The sequence below is a fragment of the Mirounga leonina genome, unplaced genomic scaffold (genome assembly GCF_011800145.1).
Source record: "Mirounga leonina isolate KUSES-001 unplaced genomic scaffold, KU_Mleo_1.0 Mir_170, whole genome shotgun sequence".
NCBI classification, from domain to species: Eukaryota; Metazoa; Chordata; class Mammalia; order Carnivora; family Phocidae; genus Mirounga; species Mirounga leonina.
Window position 1 is genome coordinate 7813136 of NW_023270433.1, and position 17609 is coordinate 7830744.

At 42.9% G+C, this 17609-nt stretch overlaps 1 protein-coding gene across 3 annotated transcripts in view; it reads right to left on the minus strand.

Moving 5' to 3' along the window:
• The window catches only part of STXBP1 (syntaxin binding protein 1), a 71899-nt gene that overhangs the window by 33681 nt on the left and 20609 nt on the right, over positions 1-17609 (minus strand). For all 3 annotated transcript variants that reach the window (XM_035015758.1, XM_035015757.1, XM_035015759.1), the window contains exons 2-3: positions 3444-3493; positions 1507-1588 (exon numbers count right to left, since the gene is read on the minus strand). In XM_035015758.1, the coding sequence (XP_034871649.1) occupies positions 1507-1588; positions 3444-3493 (132 nt within the window). The remainder of the gene's footprint in view (positions 1-1506; positions 1589-3443; positions 3494-17609) is intronic.

Sequence of the window (17609 nt, forward strand, 5' to 3'; positions counted from 1 at the left end):
ATTAATTTAGCTTAACGAAATCTCAACCCTCCTAGTTCTTCCTCCATAGTTGTGGTTTGGTAGTAATTTTGATAAAGACCAGCAATAGTCTGCAAGCCACACGCCATATGAAGTCTCCAGGGGAAAAAAATTAGGAAGTAAATTGCAACAGGTGTGTTCCACCCAACATTTTTTTTCAGAGGAAAAACAAAGGTTAACTTCCTTGTTTGAAACAATAGCTCAGAAGGTATTGCTTTTCAATCTTCTGAGATAACTCAGAAGAGAATACTATTCCAAAGATTAAAATACAGGATCCCTCTTGAAAGGAGCCCCTGAGTAACACAAGAGCTACACACAAATGTGAATAAGAGCTCAAGGACAGGAGCCAGAGGTCTGAGTCCTAGTCTCAGGTGTGAGACACTGGCCAGTGACCTTGAGCAGGTGACTTAACTTTTTTAAAAAGCCTATTTGTTGTGAAATTATAACACACAGTCCAAAGAGTGAATAACACATAAACATACAAATAATTACAAAGTAAACACCTGCGTAAGTGCCTCCCCAGTTAGGAAACAGAACTGGCCAGGACTAATAGAAGTGCACTTGCCATACCCTCACTCCCCTCCCTCCAGAGAGAACCACTGTCCTGACTTGAATGAGATCACTTCTCTTCATGGTTTTACCACGTACACCTGCATTTCACAATAGCATAGCTTAGTTCTGCCTAGTTTTGAACTTTATATAAATGAAAGCACACTGTAAGTATTCTTTTGTATCTTGTTTCTTTTGCTCAACATTATGTGTATCAGATCTACCCATGTGCTTGTGAATAGCCAGAGTTCGTTCATTTTCGTTGTCTATAGTATTCTGCTATGTGACTATACCATGATTTATTTAAACAATGCTCCGTGAACATCCCTGCATGTGCATTCTGGGCACACATGCCTGAGATTGTCTAGGACACACGTCTAACCGTCTGGCTTGCAGGACACACACACCTTCAACTCTATCAGACACTGCCAGTGTTGTTCAAAGTAACCATACTAATAAACACTCTGTCATACAGGAGTTCCCATTTTTCTACATCCTATCTGTCACTTGGCATTAACAGAATTTAAATATTCCAATCTGATGAGTGTATAGCAAGATCTCATTCTGGTTTTAACCAACTAACGTAGGTGGGCAATGTTTCATGGATTTCTTGGCTATTTGGATCTCTTCTTTGTTAAGTGGCCGTTCAGGTCTTTTGTGCACTGTTTCTATTGGTGGCCTGCCTTCTTCCCCTTGATTTAACCTGCCTTTCGGCACCTTTACCAGATATTTAATGATCGTCCAGTACTGTATTGGGTGCTAGGGATTTAGCGATAAACAAGAAAGCCTTGGGTCTCTCTCAAGAACTTACAGCCTTACCACCCGGGTTGTTGGAAGAACGTGAAGTCAAGTGAGATAATAATGAATAGGGAGGGGGAAAGCTCGCCAGAAAGAGGAGGCCTGAGTTTCACTCAAGGGCGGAGAGAGAGCTGCGCTCACTTGTTATCCCCTCGGTCATGATGTCTGTCATCTTACAGCAGGAAGACAGCATCCTCATGCTCAGCTGATCGACCACCAGCACCTGGAAGCAAAAAGAACAGCTTACGGCTTGCATGGGATTTGCTATGATTCTCTCATCAGCTTACTGTGTCAGACTTCAAAAAGTGCTCCAGAAAAATAGAATATTAAGTTATAAATACTTCTTATGGGCCAGAAGTTTGCTAACATACATGCTAGCTTTTCTCGCCCATGCCACACCCAAACCTAACCTTCTAGGAGTTAAGAGTTTGTTCTTGCTGACTTAATTTTATAAGCTTAAAAAATTAAAGTTTTTCCATGATGAAGAAAATGACTACTCATAAAAAAGGCAAAAAAAAGAAAAGAAAAAAAATCATCTACAGCACCCACACTCAGAGAAAACCATACTGGAAATTATTTTTTCAGAGCATAAGCTTTTTTTTTTTTTTTAACAAGGAGAATGAACACTCGTGCCACACATATGGCATGGAAGATGAGGACTTTGCTGCCAACACCATGAGGATGTACCTGCACATGTGTTGTCTGGGAGCATTCTCTACCTCCGTCCAGACTGGAAGAACAAGAACACGCCAGTCCTGGTCTAAAAGCTCCAGACCCTCAATTCTTCAGCTAACCACTCCTATCTCCATTCAGCCCACAGTGGAGAGAAGAAGCCATTGGCTAAAACAAGGCTGTTTCTCCTCCTCTTTAATGACATAAACCAAGGTAACAGGAGCTAGACGCACTAGGGACCAGAAAGCTCTAAGAACCAATTTGTTTTCATTTTATGAGGCAATTTCCTCAAGATTAGTTTAAAATTCACAAGTCCCTGGGCGCCTGGGTGGCTCAGTTGGTTAAGCAACTGCCTTCGGCTCAGGTCATGATCCCAGGGTCCTGGGATCGAGCCCTGTATTGGGCTCCCTGCTCAGCAGAGAGCCTGCTTCTCCCTCTCCCTCTGCTGCTCCCCCTTCTTGTGCTCTCTCTCTGTCAAATAAATAAATAAAATCTTAAAAAAAAAAAAGTCTCCGTTAAAAAATAAAATTAATAAGTCCCCAAGTCTATTACTGATGGGAAGAGTAAGAGAGAAAGAGGAAGACACAGATAAAAGGAGGATGGACGTGCTGGCTAAAACAGAAGCACACAAGGCTGAGGCGGAGACCAAAACCCTTCTGTACCATGCAGCTCTGTTGTTCCTGGACCAAGTGAACTTGAAAATATGTGGGCTCTTGACTGTGGGACAACTTAGGGGCAAGAACTATTGGTACAAACCCTCCAATGACACATGGGGAAGTTCAAGTAAAACAGCGTGTTTTCCTGGCTCCAGACAACCAAGTGACTTTCTGAGTGGAGGACAGCACGCTTTCCCACTTGAATCACCCACTCTGGTAAGTGAGGACACAATCAATCTGACTGGCTTAAGGACTTGCGTCCAGCATTGCTCTCAATGCTCTATGAATAAACAAGCTTCCTTCTTTTGTTGTATATAGTCACAGATACATAGGGCTGGGCCAGACGAGGGCTTTCCAAACTGGAGATGCTTTCAGGTCACCAGAGGGACTTCCTTCTCTCCCATGGCAAGCAGAATAATTTCACCTTCTTCCATTTCATAGAAGAGGTTCCAGGCAATATTTTGTTTGAATAAAAGAGTTCCACTGCTAAATTGTCCTACCAGATGATCTTTAAGAGAAGCTTTATGACCAAGAGATTTCTTCACCAGGACTGCATAAAATGAGGCAGAAGAGATTACCTTTTATTTTGTACTCTCTGGACACAGCAAAAGTCTTGATTTCCTATTTATTCCAACTCTATTTTCTTATATTTTCACCATTTTCCTCCAACTCTATTTTCTTATATTTTCACCGTTCTTATATTTTCCACATGAACTCACCTGTTAAGACCATTAATTGTGCTCTACTTACCTTCCATTCCCCCTTCTTCTTTACCTTCTTTATCACATCATGCATGATCTCTAAAAAGGAGAGAGAAAAAAAGAAAGGAAGGAAGAAGGGAAGGAAGAAAGGGAGGAAGGGAAGGAGGGAGGAAAGTTTAATGCAATGTTAACGACTTTCAACACCTGCTTATTATATTAGACTAGGTCATTTCCCCCCACAGGCTTTGTTTTCTCTGTCATACAATTCAACCAATCTGCTTACTGAGCCATAATCAGATTACCACAAACTTTTCTACTTCCTTTATTTTTTATTTTATTTTATTTTTTTTAAGTAAGCTCAAGGCCCAACTTGGGGCTTGAACTCATGACCCTAAGATCAAGAATCACATGCTCTACTGACTGAGCCAGCCAGGTGCTCCTCTTCCTGTTCCTTTAATTTGGTGGTTCTCAAACTTTTTGGTCTCAGGACTTCTTTACACTCTTAAAAATTGAGGACTCCAAAGAATGTTAAGTGGGTAAATATCTATTGATATTTACCACAGTAGAAATTAAACTGAGAGGGGCGCCAGGCTGGCTCAGTTAGTGGAGTGTGCAACTCTTGATCTCAGCGGTTGGGAGTTCAAGCCCCACGCTGGGTATAGAGTTTACTTAAAAATAAAATCTTGGGCGCCTGGGTGGCTCAGTTGGTTAAGTGACTGCCTTCGGCTCAGGTCATGATCCTGGAGTCCCGGGATCGAGTCCCGCATCGGGCTCCCTGCTCGGTGGGGAGTCTGCTTCTCCCTCTCCCACTCCCCATTTGTGTTCCCTCTCTCGCTGTGTCTTTCTCTGTCAAATAAATAAATAAAATCTTAAAAAAAAAATTAAAAATAAATAAAAATAAAATAAAATCTTAAGGGCACCTGGGTGGCTCAGTTGGTTAAGCATCTGACTCATGATTTTGGCTCGGGTCAAGATCTCAGGGTCCTGGGATGGAGCCCCATGTCAGGCTCTCCACTCAACGGGGAGTCTACTTGTCTCCCTCTGCCCCTCCCCCTGCTCATGTTCTCTCTGTCTCTCTCTCAAATAAATAAATCTTTAAAAAATTAAACTGAGAAAAAAAAATTTTTTTAAAGATTTTATTTATTTGACAGAGAGAGACACAGCGAGAGAGGGAACACAAGCAGGGGGAGTGGGAGAGGGACAAGCAGCCTTCCCGCGGAGCAGGGAGCCCGATGTGGGGCTCGATCCCAGAACCTTGGGATCATGACCTGAGCCGAAGGCAGACGCTTAACGAATGAGCCACCCAGGCACCCCTAAACTGAGAAATTTTTTTTTTTTAAAGATTTTTATTTATTTATTCATGAGAGACAGAGAGAGAGAGGCATAGGGAGAAGCAGGCTCCCCGCGGAGCAGGGAGCCCGATGCGGGACTCGATCCCAGTACCCTGGGATCATGACCTGAGCCGAAGGCAGACGCTTAACCATCTGAGCCACCCAGGCGCCCTAAACTGAGAAATTTTTAAAGTAATCATTAATTCACTTAAAGTAACAAGAGGAGGGGTGCCTGGATGGTTCAGTGGGGGTTAAGTGTCTGACTTTTGATCTCAGCTCAGGTCTTGAGCCTTGAGTCTTTAAAAAAAAAAAAAAAAAGGTGAAAAAAAAATAACAAGAGGGGTGCCCAGGGATGCCTGGGTGGCTCAGTCGGTTAAGCATCTGCCCTCAGCTCAGGTCATGATCCCAGGGTCCTGGGATCGAGTTCCGCATCCGGCTCCTTGCTCTGCAGGGAGTCTGCTTCTCCCTCTGCCTGCTGCTCCCCCTGCTTGTGTTCTCTCTCTCTGACAAATAAATAAATAAAATCTTTAAAAAAAAAAAAAAAAGAGGGGTGCCTGGCTAGCTCAGTCAGTAGAGCATGCTGACTCTTGATCTCTGGGTCATGAGTTCTAGCCTCACACTGGGCATAGAGCTTACTTTATAAATAAATAAATACATACATACAAACAAGAAACTCATTATATGTTAACATAAATAGCATTTTAATGAAATGTAATTATGTTTTCTACAATAAAACAATTTTTAGTGAGAATATTGGCTTTTTTAAAAAACATTTCTGCAACTCTCTTTGGCTTCATAAAAGACAGCAGATAGGGTTCTCCTATCTGCTTCTGCAATCTGTTATGAATCATATAGCATCTAGAAAACTCTAGTGTGCACTTGTGAGAGAATAAGAGTGAAGAAGGCAAATAATATCTTAGTCTTATTATAAAGACAGTTTTGCTCAGGGACTCCCCGTGGGATCTCGGATTTTTGAGAACCGCTGCCTTAAATTAAGTGGGTAAGAGACTATGACAATACCAGGCCACGTGAGCCCCCTCAAGCTCCAAAAACAGATGTGAAGGGCAGTTTGATGTCTTTCTAACCCTGAGCACAGCTGTGGGATGCTCCCAACCAAAATCACCATTTTGTTGAGCCACAGATCCTAGAAATTCCACACCACACACAGGGCTACCCAGCCATGAAGTCTTCACAGGAAATAAAACTTTTGCCACTCTTTCTAAATCCAGGTAATACAAAGGTCTGGAAGGACTCAAAGGTGAGCAGTTGCCACCAGCAAGTGTGTCTCAAACATTTAGGTCATTCTCTAGAGCATGTTTCTGATTCTGCTTTTGATCATGTTCAATAATCTGGTATGTCATGAAAGTTTCTTTTTTTTTTTTTTTAAAGATTTTATTTATTTATTTGAGAGAGAGAATGAGAGAGAGAGAGCGAGCACATGAGAGGGGGGAGGGTCAGAGGGAGAAGCAGACTCCCCGCCGAGCAGGGAGCCCGATGCGGGGCTCGATCCTGGGACTCCAGGACCATGACCTGAGCCGAAGGCAGTCGCTTAACCAACTGAGCCACCCAGGCGCCCTGTCATGAAAGTTTCTTAATATCTTTAAGAACTTGGGGCACCTGGGTGGCTCAGTCAGTTAACTGTCTGCCTTCAGCTCAGGTCAGGATCCCGGGGTCCTGGGATCCAGTCCTGTGTCAGGCTCCCTGCTGAGCCTGCTTCTCCCTCTCCCTCTGCCACTACCCCTGCTTGTGTGCTCTCCCTGTCAAACAAATATATAAAATCTTTTAAAAAAAAATCTTTAAGAACTTTTTACTTGATTAGAAAAAAAACACATGCTGCAGTAAGCATGGAAAACAGAAAAAAGTATAAAGAAGAAAATACCATGTACTACTTGTGTACATAAAAAAAAAATTTAAAAAAAATCACCTGTAATCCTGCCAACTTCAAGTACATAATTAACATTTTAGTTTATTTCCTGCTAGCTTTTTCCATGCAACTCTACAGTTAAGATCATGCTGTATATATAATTTTTATTATGCTTTTTTTTCATGAATAAGATCATTTTCATATTAATAAAAACGCTTCCTGGTTTTAAATGCCACATAATAGTCCCTAGTTTAGTCAACAATTTCCCTAATAGCCATTTAGATGACTTCCCATATTTCAGTGGTGAAAAATTGGGAACAGATATATCCAATGATAGGGCAGCGCTTAGCTTAAGTCAGTTAGGTTTTGTTAATATAATGGAATACAATGTACTCATTAGAAATAATGATATGTAACATATCTATTCATTCATCCACTCTCTCATTCGATAACATTTACTGAGTAACCACTGTTTACCAGTCAGTGGACCAGGCACCAGGAATGAAACATAGAAGATATGGCACAGCTCCCGCAGAGCTTACAGCCTGGTGGAGGGAGCAGATGTTGAATCAAGTGCAATCTCAGCTTCTCATAAGTGCTCTCCAAGGTGAATAAACAAAGGCTATGATAGAGGAAAGAAAAAAAAAGGTGTGGACAGCTACCCGAAAGGGAGGACCAGCCAAGGCCTCTCTGAGGAAGTGAACCTCATAAGGAAGATGCCAGCCATGCAAAGGCTGGAAAGGAGAAGGAGTAGGCACAAAGGCTTGGGCTGGAAAAAGAGTTGGACATCTTCTTGGAACTGGAGATCACTGTAAGCTGAGATTGGAGGCCAGATCGTTTAGGGCCTTGATTTTATCTGAAGGGCACTGGAACGCCACTGAAGGAAGGGACGTAATCTGACGTGCTGTAGAGGGGAGATTGGAGGGGATGAGAACAGAAGCAGGGTGTAGAGCTAGGAGGCCTTTGCAGTCAGAAAAAAAAAAAAATCAGCATGATTGGTGGCACGGGTCATGGTGAGAAGTGGATGGATTTGAAACATATTTTGGAAGTAAAACCAACAGGGTTAGCTGCTGAATTGGATGTGGGGGCCTGGGGGGTGGGGAAGAGACAGATAACTCCTGGGTTTTTGGCTCAAGCAAAGAAATTGATGCAAAGACATTTGGAGATACATAGAGAAAATATTTAAAGGAAGAACTGACTTGTAAGAAAATACCAAGAGGTTTTTTGTTTGTTTTTTTAATTAAAGATTGAGATGGCTGAGAGACTGAGGGGAGATGGAGAGCTGGTAGCTGGAAGTAGCTCTGGAGCTTGGAAGAACGACCTCAGCTGGAGGTAAAAATCTGGACTTCAATCCTTCCTTCCTAGGTACTCCCATTACAAAATTCTCAGGAGATATATTTGTCGTGGCTATTGTTAACAGCCAATTCCAATGCTGCCCTACATTTTTCTAATCCAATACCGAAAAGGAAACAAGGATTAGAGCCCTATTTGCATTAAGAATCAAGTAGCTTGGGCTACTTCGCCACAAATAATCCCTGGCAATCACATTTCATCTCTCTTATAAGTCCTCTTTGTGTGGAAAGAAACAAAGTCTTCTGAGGCCGGTCCAACCAGCAGTCTTTTTTTTTTTTTTTTTTTTAAAGATTTTATTTACTTATTTGAGAGAGAGAGTGAGAGACAGAGAGCACAAGAGGGAAGAGGGTCAGAGGGAGAAGCAGACCCCCTGCTGAGCAGGGAGCCCAATGTGGGACTCGATCCTGGGACTCCAGGATCATGACCTGAGCCGAAGGCAATCGCTTAACCAACTGAGCCACCCAGGCGCCCTCAACCAGCAGTCTTATTTCTGCACACCAAACCGTGTGTATAAACAGCCAAAACGTCCATTCTACCACCCAGCTAGTCTATATAGATAGAACAGAAGACACCAGGGCAGCTTCAACTTCTCCATAATCACGAGGACCAAAGCCCTGGTGGACTCTGCTTCCCTTATGGACAAGGGGTAAACAAGAAGGTTCCTTCTCAGCCACATGCTCTAGGTCCTGGGTGACTCCCAAACTCAACAAATCCTTCCCACGCCCTGAGAAAAATAGCACGTAGCTAAGATTATCCGGGACATCTTCACATGCACCCAATATACTAAGTGGAGTCCTAAAGGACAGGCTCTAGGGATAGCTGCAAACCCGTCCCCCCTTGGGAAGCCTTTCACAGTGACGTGTATCAGGACACCTAAGCCCATGGCACACCAAAACGTCTGAAATAGCATGACTAATATTAGATGGGCTGGAAGCTTGGGAGAAATGTGAGCATCACTAAAGTCCTTAAAATCCCCCCTTAAGTGAGGGATTCAAATATGCTAATGCTCTGCCCGGGTCAGATACACCAGGAATCCCGTGCCACCAGATAGGAAGAAGTGCCTCCGTTCTACAAACAGATTTAGGGGAGTCTAAACTCAGGCCACAAATGCCCTCCTCTTTACCAATTCAGAGTACAGGGAGCAGAGGGGATATAGCTCAGTGGTAGAGCATTTGACTGCAGAGTACAGGGAACTTCCAGAGTCGTTCTGGCTTAATAGTGGGGAATTCTTCGGGTGCCTGGGTGGCTCAGATGGTTGGGCATCTGCCTTCAGCTCAGGTCATGATCTCAGGTTCCTGGGATCGAGCCCCGCATGGGGCTCCCTGCTCCTTGGGGAGCCTGCTTCTCCCTCTGCCTCTCTCTCTCTCATGAATAAATAAAAAATCTTAAAAAAAATAGTGGGGAGTTCTTCTAAAAGACACCCTCTTGAATATAAGGGTAGTTACTCAAGCAAAGGTCACCCCGACCCCTCATGATTAAAAAAAAAAAAAAAAAATCATGGGAAGCACTCAAGTTAGACAGACCAAGGAAAATCCAGGTTCAGGCATTTGCTGACTATGTGAACTTGGGCAAGTTTAAAATGCTTTAAGCTCGGGGCGCCTGGGTGGCTCAGTTGGTTAGGCAGCTGCCTTCGGCTCAGGTCATGATCCCAGGGTCCTGGGATGGAGCCCCACATCAGGCTCCCTGCTCAGTGGGGAGTCTGCTTCTCCGTCTCCCTTTGCTTCTGCCCTGGCTCATGGTCTCTTTCTCTTTCTCAAATAAATAAAATCTTTTAAAAAAAATAAAATGTTTAAGCTTCAGTTTTCTTATCTGCAAAATTAAAATTCTAATACTCTAATGACCTGTTATAAAGATTAATAAAATACAATGCTTAGTCACTGCCTGGCATTCCACAAAAGGCACCTATTGTGATGTCACTATAAACTATGTTATTCATACAGACAAGGAATTACTTCCTTATGAAAATTATGAAACATCCCTTCCACCAATCAAGATTTTTAATAAAATGTAAAAACCTATTAAGAAGAAATACATATTCAAAATACAGTTTTTAAATAATCACAAGAATATTAGATAACAATCTCTACAGGTATTTCGCCCAAAACCTCAAAGCTTCTCTGACCCCCCAACACACATGTAATATGTTTTTGGAATAACAGCACGAATGTGTCAATGTATACAATATAAATCTTAAATGTACATATAAAATTGAACAGAAGATTCCTTCTATCCCTTCTGAGGAGACAAAGAGACCTTTGTTTATCTAGGAAGAGATGCATTAAAACGGAAGCACAAGTGGGGGCCCAACACAGACACACAGGACTATATTTTTAAATTGCTATTACTTAACATTCTGCAAATTCGCTTAGACAAGAAAACAAAATGACGTATACAATTAGTAAGGAGGATGCAGAATATCTGCCTGTGGCAATCATGGGAATCACATTAAAACCCTTATGAAGGTGGCAGATCAAAATAAACACAGAAGAACCAGCAGGACGTTTACGGGGCAACTAGAACCAGATTCCAGGAAGACAGCTCTGCTGCTTGCCACTGCATACTGGGCTGGGACTACACCCCTCTCGACTCTACCTGCCACTGGCAATTCTGCTTTAAAGCAACAAGAAGTCTATTCCTCTTTCCTGGCAGCACTTCAAATACCTGAAGATGGCAACCACATCTCTTTGTCTTGCTCTGGGCTGGAGAGTCTCCTTGCTAAACAACGGCACCTCCCAGGTGGAATGAGTTAAGGGCTAAACAACACATGAGAAAATGGTTCAAATAGTTGAAAACAAGACTTCCAAGTCCTGTCAAGATCTTCCCTTAGAGGGGCGCCTGGGTGGCTCAGTTGGTTAAGCAGCTGCCTTCAGCTCAGGTCATTATCCCAGGGGCCCGGGATCAAGCCCCTGCATCGGGCTCCCCGCTCAGCGATGGGTCCGATCCTCCCCTTCTCTCTCCCTGACTCTCCCCCTGCTTGTGCTCGCACGCACACGTCTCTCTCTCAAATAAATACAATCTTTTTTTAAAAAAAAAGGATCTTCCCTTAGAAATACCTATTTATACAGACTACTGGTAACCTAGCTACAAATCATTTACCGTTTTGCCTTTACATAGTTCTTCATAATACAGAAGTAGCACATTTTTGTTGAAAAATTCAAATAGATGTATAAATACAAAATGAAATTTTCCTCCTTACTCCCACTCTTCAGGGGAAACCACCACAGACAAGTGGGCACCCTTACAGGTCCTTTTCTATGCATATACAAGTGTATTCGGGAATATATGCACATACACTCATGGCTCCTTGGCTGAGGCCTGGGGAGGTTAAGTAACTTTCCATGATTCTCCTTCTTTGGTGCTGAAGAACCCTTATGTTGGAAAGAATCTTAGAGACCATTTAAGACCAGAGTCTAGGTCCCTCATTTTGGGATTGAAATACCCCTTGCAAAACAGAGCCTTCTGGAGTATGCAAGGCCACTAAATGGTCACTCTAGAGTGAGCAGAAATGGGTCTCTGGATCCCCATACAAATGTTCTTCCCACTACACATACTGTCTCTTGGGCTCTAGCATGGACTGGACTCTGAAATTGAAGCTGGGTGTGCTTTTCTGTTTCATTTCAATGATCACCTTGACACAGTAAAGCTAAGTGATTCAGATGGGTTTTGGAGCCAGATCCTCCACTTACCAGCTGTGACCTTGGGCAAGTTATTAAACCTGTGTCAGTTTTCCCATCTATAAAATGGGAATGACCACACAGGCCCCACAGAGTTATTGTGGGGATTAAATAAGTTCATGTGTGTAAAGCACTTAGTTCCGTACTTAACACTGTTGGTTACCACCATCAATATCATCATCTATTTCAAATGGTATTTGACCTCCCTAGGATGGAAGAAGCCAAAGATTTCCGATTGGTTTCTTATTTTTTTGTTGTTGTTGAAGATTTTATTTACTTATTTGACAGAGAGAAAGATAGTGAGAGCAGGAATACAAGCAGGGGGAGTGGGAGAGGGAGAAGCAGGCTTCCTGCCGAGCAGGAAGCCCAAAGCAGGGCTCGATCCCAGGACCCTGGAATCATGACCTGAGCCAAAGGCAGGCACTTAACGACTGAGCCACCCAGTTGCCCCCAATTGGTTTCTTATTGTTTCTCCATGGAGTTTGTGACATCTCCTGTTTTCCAGTTTGTTTCTCTGCATGCAAATTCTTTCATCCACTCAACAATGATGACTTATTGAACACCTATATGTTAGACCTCCTTCCCGACATTGCAAAGACCACAATGAACAAGCTAAACAAGATTCCTGCTCTTAAGGTGCTTACAACTAATACGGAGGGCAGAGACAGCCAATAAACACTAGGAAGTAAACAAGATCATTCTAGAGAGTGATATGTGCTCAAAGGAAATTAAAAAGGTTAATCAACAAGAATGTGACAGGGGTTTGAGAGAAGGTCCTCTGAGGAGGAGACAGGAGGACCAACACTATTGTTCTCGGGGCAAGAGTTTTCCAGGCATAGGAAGAGCAGGTGCAAAATCCTCAAGTCAGGATCAAGAGTAGTACAGTCCAGGAATAAAGACAAAGCAATTATGGGGAGACCCAGCAAGCTCAGTGAGAGAAAGAATGGTTCAGGATGTGCTCTGAGAGGTTGCCCCAGAGTCTCACCTTGTCTTTAAAGCAGTAACTTCTTACTGAGGACTCCACAAGTCATACATAGTATTCTGCTCCTGGAATACTAAGCCTCATTCATTCACGTTCAAACATGACAACTCCCTCCCATCCCTGTACCCTCAACTGCCACCCTGTCTCTGGCATCTGGCATAAAATAATGATCTAGCAAATGCCTGTAGAATGAATGAACCCCCGGGTGGCATAACTGAGCAGTGCTTGCTGGGAGTGAAATGAGCGGTTCTGTTCATAGTGTATCTCATGACCGAGTAAGGTGACTCCACCCAGTAGCTCACTGCAACCACCTACACACCCCCTCCCAGGGACGCCACTCTCCTGACACCCCCCAATATTCAGAATTCCCAGTTCAAAGATGACTGCCAGAAAAAAAAAAAAAAAACAGTCTCAGGGACCCTTTCACAGGGACTGCTGGGGAGAGAGAGCTCTTTATTCTTGAGGAACATGACAGGTAAACTATGGCTATTCTGGCTAGCCCCAAGTTTGCAAGCCAGAAAGGTCTAGAAATGTTCTTCCCGTAACTCTCCTCACTCCAATGCAGTGAGGAGTGTGGGTATTATGTGAATATACAAATACAAATGCTCAAATCCAAAGTTTCTGCCATCTTAGCATTGCTCTATTAATTGTTAACCAGTGTCTGAGATATCACAACCTAGCCTAAATACTTCCAAAAACTCATATTAAAGAAAAAGCTCAATCAGGGGCACCTGGGTGGGTCAGCTGGTTAAGTGTCTGCCTTCGGCTCAGGTCATGATCCCAGGGTCCTGGGAACGATCCCCACATCAGGCTCCTTGCTTAGCGGGGAGCCTGCTTCTCCCTTTCCCTCTGCCCCCTCCCTGCTTGTGCTTGTGCTCTCTCTCTCTCTCTCTGTCAAATAAGTAAAAATAAAACCTTTTAAGAAAAAGCTCAATCAGGGGCGCCTGGGTGGCTCAGTCGTTAAACGTCTGCCTTCGGCTCAGGTCATGATCCCAGGGTTCTGGGATCGAGCCCTGCATCGGGCTCCCTGCTCCGCGGGAAGCCTGCTTCTCCCTCTCCCACTCCCCCTGCTTATGTTCCCTCTCTCACTGTGTCCCTCTCTGTCAAATAAATAAATAAAATCTTAAAAAAAAAAGAAAAAGCTCAATCAATAATTCAGTCTTAATTTTTTAAAAGTGCCCACAATAGTAGTAGCATCTAACATTTATTGAAGAGTTACTATCTGGAATACCCTGTCCTATACATTTTACATGAATCATCTCACTGTGACCCTCCAAGATTAAGTATTATAATCACTCCCATTTTTATTTTTAAATATTTTATTTATTTATCTGAGAGAGAGAGACATAGATAGCGAGAGAGAGCACGAGCGAGGAGAGGGAGAAGCAGGCTCCTATTTAGCAGGGAACCTAATGTGGGGCTCGATCCCAGGACCCCGGGATCATGACCTGAGCCGAAGGCAGATGCTTCACCGACTGAGCCACCCAGGCGCCCCTAACCACTGCCATTTTACAAAGAAGGAAACTGAGACCAAGAGAAGTGAAGTATCTAGCACCTACACTATAAAATGCACATAACCATAGGATGGAGAATATATTGTTTTAAGTATAAATCAATTCTTGACCTCAAGGAACTTACAGTCTATTTGGGGAAACAAGACATTATACCTGAAGCATGAACTAAAAGTCATCAGAACCCTCCTGCACTGCTAGTGGGAATGTAAAGTGGTGTAGCCGCTTTGGAAAACAGTCTGGTGGCTCCTTAAACAGCTACAAGTAGAATTACCATATGATCCAGCAATTCCACTCCTAGGTATATACCCAAGATAAATGAAAACAGAGGTCCACACAAAAGCTTACACGTAAATGTTCATAGCAGCATTATTCATAATAGCCAAAAAAGTAGAAACAACCCAAATGTCCATCACCCAATGAACAGACAAATAAATGTGGTATATCCAGACTACAGAATGTTCAGCCATAAAAAGGAATGGAGTACTGATACATGCTACAACATGGATGAATCTTTAAAACATGCTAAGTCAAAGAAGCCAGTTACAAAGGACCACAAATCCAGTGAATTCCATTTATACAAAATGTCCAGAATTGGCAAATCCGTAGATATAGAACATAGATCTATCAGTAGTTTCCTACTATTGATGGAAGGGGAATAGAAGAGTTGGGGATGATGTAAAGGGAGTATGGAACTTCTTTTGGGGGTAATGAAAGTGTCCTAAATTTGACTATGACAATGGATGCATAATTCTGTGAATATACTAAAAGCCATTGAAATGCACACTTTAAATGGGCGAATGGTATGGTGTGTGAATAATATCTCATGAAAGCTGTTTTTAAAAAGTTATCAGGGGTGCCTGAGTGGCTCAGTGGGTTAAGTGGCTGCCTTCAGCTCAGGTCATGATCCCGGGGTCCTGGGATGGAGCCCCGCATCAGGCTCCCTGCTCTGTGGGGAGTCTGCTTCTCCCTCTCCCTCTGCTCCTCCCCCTGCTAGTGCACACTCTCTCTCTCTGTCTGAAATAAATAAATAAAATCTTAAAATATATATATATGTACATATATACATATACATCAGAGAAGGGCACCTGGATGGTGCAGTTGGTTGGGTGACGGACTCTTGGTTTCTTCTTTTTTTTAATTAAAGATTTTATTTATTTATTTATTTGACAGAGAGAGAGATAGCGAGAGCAGGAACACAAGCAGGGGGAGTGGGAGAGGGAGAAGCAGGCTTCCCGCCGAGCAGGGAGCCCGATGTGGGAGGACCCTGGGATCATGACCTGAGCCGAAGGCAGATGCTTAACGACCGAGCCACCCAGGCACCCCCGACTCTTGGTTTCTGCTCAGGTCATGATCTCAGAGTCTTGAGATTGAGCCCCACATCAGGCTCTGCGCTCAGCATGCAGTGTGCTTGGAGTGTCTCTCTCCCTCTCCCTCTGCTCCTCCCCCTTTCGCATGTGCACGCTCCCTCCCTCTCTCTCTCTCAAATAAGTAAACCTAAAAAAAAAAACAGTCATCAGAGAGTTTTAGATGAAAATTTCAAACTCAAAAAACAAATGCCATTTTGGTTATTATGGAACTGTTCCACAGTGTCTTCATCTAAAGACAGGTACCCTGGCTCACTCCTGTAAAACATCAGTTACCTAAAATTATAATTTATTATAATTTTGTATCTGAACTGTACTTTGTAAAAGTGAGAGACCAAAACAGAAATCACAAATTGTCAGCCACAGGGCAAGGACGAGGTACTGCTCCCTGTAATTGTTCAATGACAACTGCCTAACCTGGGAATGTTCTTTTTTAGGTTTACTTTTTGGGTGGTGGGGAGTGGGAGGGAAGGGAGTGGCCAATTGTTGGAGTTGTCACAAGCTTTAGAACATTCAGAGACTGGTGAACAATGACTTGATTACGTTGCCCTTGTAAGCACACCCACAGATTACATAAGACTCAAATGCCCAACGTTATGACATCCAACACTTGGGCTGCTGAGAACATGATAAATATTTATTTATTTATTTATTATTTTTTTATTCTTATGTTAATCCCCATACATTACATCATTAGTTCTAGATGAAGTGTTCCATGATTCATTGTTTGTGCACAACACCCAGTGCTCCATGCAGAACGTGCCCTCCTCAATACCCACCACCAGGCTAACCCATCCTCCCATCCCCCTCCCCTCTAGATCCCTCAGTTTGTTTTTCAGAGTCCATCGTGAGAGCATGATAAATAAATGCCTGATGTCCGAGAGACCAAATCCTAACCTCAGGCCCATCAAGATGCCAGATGGAGTTACAGGGAGGACTATTTACTGTCTCTTTTACAGGAGATTCTCATTTCCCATCTAATTTTCCCCACTCCGCTTCCTAAGGTTTAGAGCCAAAAGGTTAAGGAGCTACTCTCTAAAGCAACGCCTCACAGACCCTGGAATTTTATATTAGTAGAAAGGAAATCTCAAAGTGAGGACAAAACGAGATTAGAAACAGGAGTTCCTGGTAGCACTTTAGATGCAGTCTAAAAAAGCTACAGCTCCAAAGAAGCAATTTTCTTCTTCCTAAGGTTGCTTTCCACATAATATTCCTTGGATTAAAGGAGCTGTGAAATCACCAAATACACACAAATAGAAAAATCAATTAAAAGTGGAAACTTAGGGGGCGCCTGGGTGGCTCAGTCGCTAAGCGTCTGCCTTTGGCTCAGGTCATGATCCCAGGGTCCTGGGATTGAGCCCCATGTCGGGCTCCCTGCTCCGCGGGAAGCCTGCTTCTCCCTCTCCCACTCTCCCTGCTTGTGTTCCCTCTCTCACTGTGTCTCTCTGTCAAATAAATAAATAAAATCTTAAAAATAAATAAATAAATAACATAAAAATAAAAATGGAAACTGAAACAATTTCTATCTTCTTAAGCGGCGCCTGGGTGGCTCAGTCGTTAAGCATCTGCTTTTGGCTCAGGTCACGATCCCAGGGTCCTGGGATCGAGCCCCACATCGGGCTCCCTGCTCAGTAGGAAGCCTGCTTTTCCCTCTCCCCCTTCCCCTGCTTGTGTCCCCTCTCTTGCTGTGTCTCTGTCAAATAAATAAATAAAATCTTAAAAAAAAAATCAACAGCTTATAGTAGTAAATATTATTTAGTTATATTAATGTTTTGCACAAAAAGACCAAAGACACAAAATGGTGAAATGGAGATAAATATTCTAGGACAGACAGCACTACTATTATCTCATAAGCATTGTTGAATAAGACATTTTTAAAAGGACTCAAGAATGAGGGCCATTTTTATACAAGATAGTGGTACTATCATGTAGTTATTTGGGAAGCATTTTGCATTGGCTAAAGAAAAGGAAGGAAGGAAAGAAAGAAAGAGAGAAAGAGAAAGAAAGGGGGGGAGAGAGAGAGAGAGAGAAAGAAAGAAAGAAAGAAAGAAGGAAGGAAGGAAGGAAGGAAGGAAGGAAGGAAAGAAAGAAAGAAAGAAAGAAAGAAAGAAAGAAAGAAAGAAAGAAAGAAAG